Source organism: Mya arenaria, chromosome 5, assembly GCF_026914265.1.
Source record: "Mya arenaria isolate MELC-2E11 chromosome 5, ASM2691426v1".
NCBI lineage: Eukaryota > Metazoa > Mollusca > Bivalvia > Myida > Myidae > Mya > Mya arenaria.
The window spans coordinates 34,454,977-34,462,402 of NC_069126.1; the positions used below are offsets into that span (position 1 = coordinate 34,454,977).

The 7,426-nt window shown below is 32.3% G+C and overlaps 1 protein-coding gene across 2 annotated transcripts in view; it reads left to right on the forward strand.

Moving 5' to 3' along the window:
- The window catches only part of LOC128234083 (uncharacterized), a 56,243-nt gene extending 54,566 nt beyond the window's left edge, over nucleotides 1-1,677 (forward strand). For both annotated transcript variants that reach the window (XM_052948076.1, XM_052948075.1), the window contains exon 10: nucleotides 523-1,677. In XM_052948076.1, coding sequence (XP_052804036.1) covers nucleotides 523-557 — 35 coding nt within the window. In that variant the 3' untranslated portion in view covers nucleotides 558-1,677. The remainder of the gene's footprint in view (nucleotides 1-522) is intronic.
- The last annotated feature ends 5,749 nt before the right edge of the window (nucleotides 1,678-7,426 follow it).

Below are 7,426 nucleotides of genomic sequence, written 5' to 3' on the forward strand. Positions count from 1 at the left end.
ATATTTGTAACAAAATCATCTGAAATAATTCTTTTCAATGATAATCGGGTCATATCCTAACTTAATCAAAATAGTTTGATAAAACACACATGCATTGTGGTAAATAAGAGCATTAAACAAATAGTTCCCAGAATCAAATATTCATGCGACCTTCCAATTTATCTTTGTGAAGATCTTTTATCTTAGAAAAATACAGTTTTCAGGCATATATTCTCATTTTTGTAAGTTTTGGCTAAGAAACTGTATTATAGAGGAAAATGCAATATAAAAATGATAATAAATTGGATGGCAAATTATCTCATTAAATGATTCGCCATTCGTCAAACAGTAAAAACATATCAGTACATAAATAATACATTCAACTTAATTAAGCTACTCAAAGCTAATGAAATTGTTCAACATTGATAAAATATTATTTTGTATTTTAGCATTTATCAAAATTGATTATATTATAAAAATAATTTCTTGTATTTTAGCATTAAACTGTTTTTTTGCTTTGCACATGTTTTGTATTCATTTTAGGGGGAGCCATCTCTCTGAGGAGGAAAACGTTTTGAAAGATGATACAGAAACGTAAGTAACAATCTCGTTCCAGGAAAAAGAAGGGACGAAAGAGACATTCATACTTTGACATTTTAATATGAACTTACAAGTACAAGGTGTTGCTCGTCATATGTAAAATATTAGTCTATATGAAAGAAGTCTATACATATTCTCTTTAAATCTTAACAACAAATTTGTTTGTAATTAACATTGTACAGCACCAGTTTTTAATTTTTGTTCACATTCAAATTGCAGTCTATACGAACATGAAATATGTTATTCGTAACATTTAACTAATATTGTAAATATTTCTTACAGTGCTTTTGCATATGTAGAGTCAGAATTGCTTGGCTTCAAGTAAAACATGTACATAATATAAATCCTTCGGTTTTTAGGCTTAGGGCTGGTTTTGTTTCCTAATTATTGGGTATTAAGTAAATGGTATGGTTTTCTTTATAATTAAAGGGATTTGTTTCTCTTATTTTGTATACGGAACCCGTACTTACTCCTGTATGTACTATTATTCTGTTAAATCGAATAATTTGCGATGTGTTAAATTGTAGTACATTTTAATAAAAGGGTGACTAAACGAGTTGAATACACTGTTGCTCATTTCAAAAAATGGAAGTACTTTTGGGGAAGAGAAGAGAAAAAGCACTTGTTGGGACAAAATTTATACTCAGTAATGCATGCTCGTATTCGGAACAAGTGTAGTGAGCTTTGTATTTAGTAACCCTTTACTTAAGGACAGAAGTTTATGAATTTGTAATTGATAAACTGAGCGATTATCCATTTCTATAAACCATTTACAGAATAACCAAACAGTTCATCATAGTAAAGCCAAAATGTTTGCAGGTTATTACAATCATTTTCGACTGTGGATCATCTTTAGGGCAGCCTGTCAGATACAGTCTATCCTTTTCTCTTTCCTTTTCGTCTTATTTATTTTCCTCGAATGTTTTCATGTATTCATTTTGTTTTGTTTTTTAATGTGTACTACGCCATGTATTGACTAATCACATGTGCTAATGACGAAGTCATTATAAATGTTGTACAGAACTTTTGTCTAACCCGGCTCTTTTGCGTACTTTATTTTATTTTTGTATACATTAAAATAAAAAGGTAGTAATCCAATGTGTTTGCTTAGAATATGTCATAATGCTTGCGCCACCTTTCCAAATAACTGGAACAGACAGGGCTTATTAAAAAAAGTATGGTAATTCATTTAGAGTAAAATGATTTAAATTTTCAATGTTTAAGTCCAAAAGCCATTTCAAACCAAACCACGCTGTAGGTAGGTTTTTCTCAATCGTTCGACATTTCTTGTTAACTTAATGTGTACTTTTTTCATCGTACATTCAACCCAATTGCATTTGCTTACTACACAATAATCAGAACGTTAGAAGGGGAGAGTTGTCACTATTGTTCGTGAAAAGAATTTTTTCAAATGTTAAAGGACGCGGATACGACGTGAATCAGGTCGGTTATCGGAATTAAAAAAAAAAAAAAACTAACAGTAAACATGTACTGGTGACAGTGAGATACATAAAGCTGTAACAAGAATTATTGTTGTATTTTGGTTAATCATGATAATCATAAAAATTCAATATGTTTCATAAAGCCTAGCTAGATATGACGACATATTATCAATGGTCGGACGACAACAAATCTTTAGTTTGAGAATTCCGTTTATTATGTTGTGAGTGTCACAATTAAAATTAAACATTTCACTTGCAAAACTTTATATACACTTTGCATTAACTTACCAAGGATGATATCATGGATATAAAGTTTATGCATTAAACGTTTGTCTTTAAACGCTGATTATTTTAAATTGTTAAACGTTAATAATAACTAAAAAATCGTTTTAATTGAATACAAAATTGTTGTTATTGATCGGAACGAATTATAGGAACGGCGCATTTTTAATGAAAGTCGTACATACCATTACTGGGACGTAGGGCTGTAACGTTTGGTAAGAAGTGTCGTGTTTCTGATGACACTTAAACAACATCCATATCAATACAAAATTGTAAAAAAAATGTCAAAAATTGTGACTCTTTTCCATTTATCTCGTGCGCTTGATATAGACACACTATGTTAGCCAATTATAGTAGATATACCTGTTTAATAACAGCCCGCTGTATGACAATATTTACTCAACAGTGTTGATATAGCGTTGGCCTTTTAAGGTAACGAAACTTACCAAGTACATTATCAATCGACACAACTCGGCTATATCCGGAAAGCTTCGGGATAGGCCTCGTAAATGATAGTAAGAATATGCGAAAATGTCATGAGGCCGCCGGCGATTTTCACCATTTTCAATCCGCGTCAAGAAGGCCCACTGAATAGTACTTAACAATAAGGAAATGAGTTGTGTTGATACATTGAATGTGCATGTTTCAGAAAAGATATTAATTGTAACTACAAAGTATGTTCGCATTTAAATATTAGGATGGTCTTCTATTCATTTACACACAAACTTCCAGATCTCAATCTCATAATGTCATACAAGTTGATATGATGTGCTCTTTTGTTATCGATATAACAAAAATAAATAGTTGATGCAGTAAACATTGATCATCACTTCTAATTAAGATTTTGACTAATTACAAAACAAGTCAACAAAAATGGTTAAATTGTTTGCATGTCAGCTGACATTTTAGCTAATGAAAATTTATTTCAGCTGACCTCGAGTCTGTTTCCTATGTAATAACCAGTACTGATGTGGTTTTTCTGTGGACATAAGCATGGTTGGGCTTGAACCCACAACCTTGGACGGGAGGCGGCAACCTTATCCACTAGACCACTTGTACGCTTTCACATTTCAAAGAGCCACATTAAAAGTATTCGCAAAATCTTTTACGTCACGCCAATTTTAAGCTGCACTCTTGCAGATTGACTGTATTAATTTGGCTATACCAGAACTGAATTATAATACACAATTTGACAAAAAATAAATAAAAAATAGCTCAACTGCAATTTACATACGAACAAGCCAAGAATTCAGAGTTGATGCCTTTTTGTACCATACAGTCATCTGAAAATAGCAATAACATACACAAATAAATGTCTGCCATCCATGGGCACAGCAAAAATGTCAGCATTTTTCAAGTTTTCCTGCACCACCACCACTTGATCTTAAAGAATTAAACATTGATAGAAGTGTGTCTTTGTTGGCGTTTTCAGACCGATAACCGCAGGCCCACTAGCATGCCGCTCTATTAGTTAGAGAGCTATGTTAGTAAGCACATTTGTCACTGAACACTGGATAAATTAATTTGACTATCTAACCATCCATCAAGCAGACAGACTTACCCCATCCAGTGAAATTAAATTCCATTTAGTTCCTCATAAGTGCCCTTTTTGTACAATTTTTAAAGTTCAATAAAATAATTCAAGTATAAAAAATAACACTTACACAGAATTATCTGCTAATAGTTAGCCCATCATGTTGTTTTTGATCTAAAATATCGCATTGTTGTTTGAACATATCCTTGTTCGGCCATGGTGGACTATTCTCTGAAAACTCATAATAATTCTGAGGGCAATTATGTTGGTTAATGACCGAGAAGTTAAGATTGGTACATTATATGACATCGAAACAAATGAATGACTAAAAAAGCCATGTTTTAAAGTCAATGATATATCAATCCATCTATAACTGTATTTTATCGTCTTGACGTCAAGCGAATTAACATTCGCTAACAACCGATCTACAGCACCTTTTTGTGATTTTAGCGAACTATTTAAAGCGGAGCATTATTAAATAGATTTATCGGGAAATCTTTCTTGTTAAATACCTAAAAGGTGGCTTTATATTTAGTTTTACTACATCAGCAGATGTCGAATACGACACGAACTATTAAAAAAATATATGCATATAAAGTATAGCCAATGTTCAAGTATTTGGTGATACTTTAGAGGCAATGGATATATTTTACATTGTTAACAAGCAATCACATAGTTTATTTTGAAGTGGGGTAAGTTCATGCATAGGAGTATGCTGGCAAGCAATGCTAAATTATTTATAAGTGTTTAATTTTCGTAACTTACGGCAGGTTACGTTTTTGAAGCTTTAAGCATAATTTACGATTTAAAATTCTTAGATATTTTACAACGTTGATATTTCCATTATCAAATTCCGAAGTGCCCAACCTGTGTAACAAATGCATCCCAAGTCCGAATATTTGATACTAATGCCTGATCTGACTGTAGGAAACTTCTTATACATTTTAGACTTCCTGACGGCGAAATATGTTTCTAATAGTTCCATGATTCCAGAATATCTTTAAACACTAGGAATTGGAATTGATAGATCAATCCTTCTAATAACATATATTAGAAACCCCAGCCAGCCAGTTAACTTCATTCTGAAACAATATAATGATTACTAGAGTTATTTCCCTTGAAACAGCGAGACGTTCAACAGCAAAGAGCAGCAATTAAAAAATTCACTCATGTTCGGCATGGCGTTTTAGTTTCATGCGAGGCTCAGAAAATAAAGAAAGTGATAGCTTTATTTTGCTAACGAAGACCGTATTTAAATACCCAAGGTTAAGGTCTAAGAGTCAACTCGAGAAACAACACGGACAGATCACACACATACCAAAAAAAACTGTATTAAAAAAGTGTTTATAAACAATACCAAACGGTGATTGTTTTAAGTAAATGAATTATTGATTTGTCAAAACTTATTATTTTAACGGTCGGAAAAGGTTAATCGGAAAATTACGAATGACCGGTTTTAAGTGATTTCATTAAGAATATGGAACATTTTATGGTATTCATGTACAGACAAAACAAATAAAAAAGCGTTTGTTTCTAATGAGAGGCATTCAATATGTGATGAGCCTTAGGCGCTAGAAACATGATAAAATACAGAAATACTCCACAGTTAGCTACATTTAAGTTACATTGACGTTTCAACGGACTGTATTGGCACCCGCAGAAATTAGCTATCGTAAGCGATTGTTAGCCTTAACTAAACAAAGGGCTGCTTAAATGCAAAATGGTGGCAATGATCTTCCAACTGCGAAGGAAAAGTGCTAGTTATGCTATAGGACCACATGCGAGCCCCCTGTTCTGAATCAAAAGACGGTTAATGCTAAAATATAATATGTTAACCAATAGGAAAACGGCCTGGAAAGGTTAAGCCCCGCCTACAGAATTCGAACGTTCAGTGATAAATGCTTCTTTGCATTACTTTAATGAATGACAAAAAGTACGTCCTCTTATGTTTTTGACATTTTAAATGAATGCATTTACGCTGTCTCGCGACTAGTCATTTACTGTATGGATGTGGGATATCTTAAATGTTATGTCTGTTTTGGCGCTTGTGGTATGTCAAGTACCAACTAGGTTTGTCTATATAGTTGAAGGACAAACTATTTATGTTGAATGCCAAGTCTTGAGTACATAAATCTTGATTTTCAATTTCCGTGACATAAGTATATATTATTGCTGACTGATATTGTCATACACCTATATTAATGTTTATATATTGTTTCGAACAAATGGACACTATAAGGCAATTCTGAAATGGTCATACTGCTCAGAAATTGGACCATCTAACCGCAACATCGCATACATGTATATATACAACAACCCTTGTTGTCACCCAACCCTATGCGGTTTTGGTGTTGTGTGTGCTTCGCGTAAGTTGAATCAATAAACCATGATTAATTTCCTTGTCGACAAAGGAATGTGCTGGAAACAAGTGACAAGTCACACGAGATAAGGATGTTAATAAACTCAAATAGCATTATTCACAGTAAGTTAAAATATCGTATTAACTTCAAACAACTGTATGTTAAATGTAAGAAATAACAATAGTTTCATAACTTTAAACAGTACTTGGCAGTTGCCTGTTTCGACCACAAATGGAGCTTCTGTTCTTTTTTACAATCAACTGGAAAAATACTAAGAATGGAAAAATACTAAGAATTTTAACAAATATTTCACATGAAGAAAATAAAGCACCTGTATGTAAAATAATTGTGATTTTAGCATTTTCAAATGAATAGAATATTGATGTTGTTAAATTAAACTTCGCTGATTTAATTTGTCAATACATGTACTTAAATTACCTCAATTTTCTTAACATTAATACACTTTTGTTTTCAATTGAAATATTTGATGAAGATAACAGTGAAAGTATAAAATAATGTTTAAACAGTCCGTTTCCTTGGTAAAAACCAGTACTGTTTGCGGAGTCCTATACCATTTTATAACTCTCACCGATTAGGGAACACAATTTTCGCAACGACGATCAACACGTTTTGGGGTTATTGGATTGAAATATAGGTAGCAGTATACAGGAATGGTAAGAAAATATAGTTGACATGATGATTAACATGAAATGCATAATGTTATATACAAACTTTTATTATGTATATTCTTTTTTAATAATCATGCTCACTATTCGTGATTGATACTGCCACATATAGTTCGATATATATATATACCTACATATGGCTTGAAATAGTCGAAATCGAATTAACAACATACTGAAATTTATTGCCGATCAAGTTATGGAATGCCTGATGAGTATACGTCAAGTACGTTTTACATAAACGTGACAGAAAGTATTTTCTTGAAATTATATGGTTGAAATTATGAATTTTCAATTCAATAATGATCATCCTTTTACAAGCCGTATTTGTTGGTTGAATGATCCAGATATTTGCCGCTAATACAAGTTTAAACGAGAGAGATTGTCTGATCGTTGTGACGAAAGCGCCTGAACACTTATCATGAAATGTACCTAATTGTAGTCAGTAATGGGAGTAGTTCTTAACAACTTAATTTAATGTTCCATTTTCAATACATTTTCACAGTAGTTAGAAATGGAGTGGAGTAATCATCATTTTACGATGTT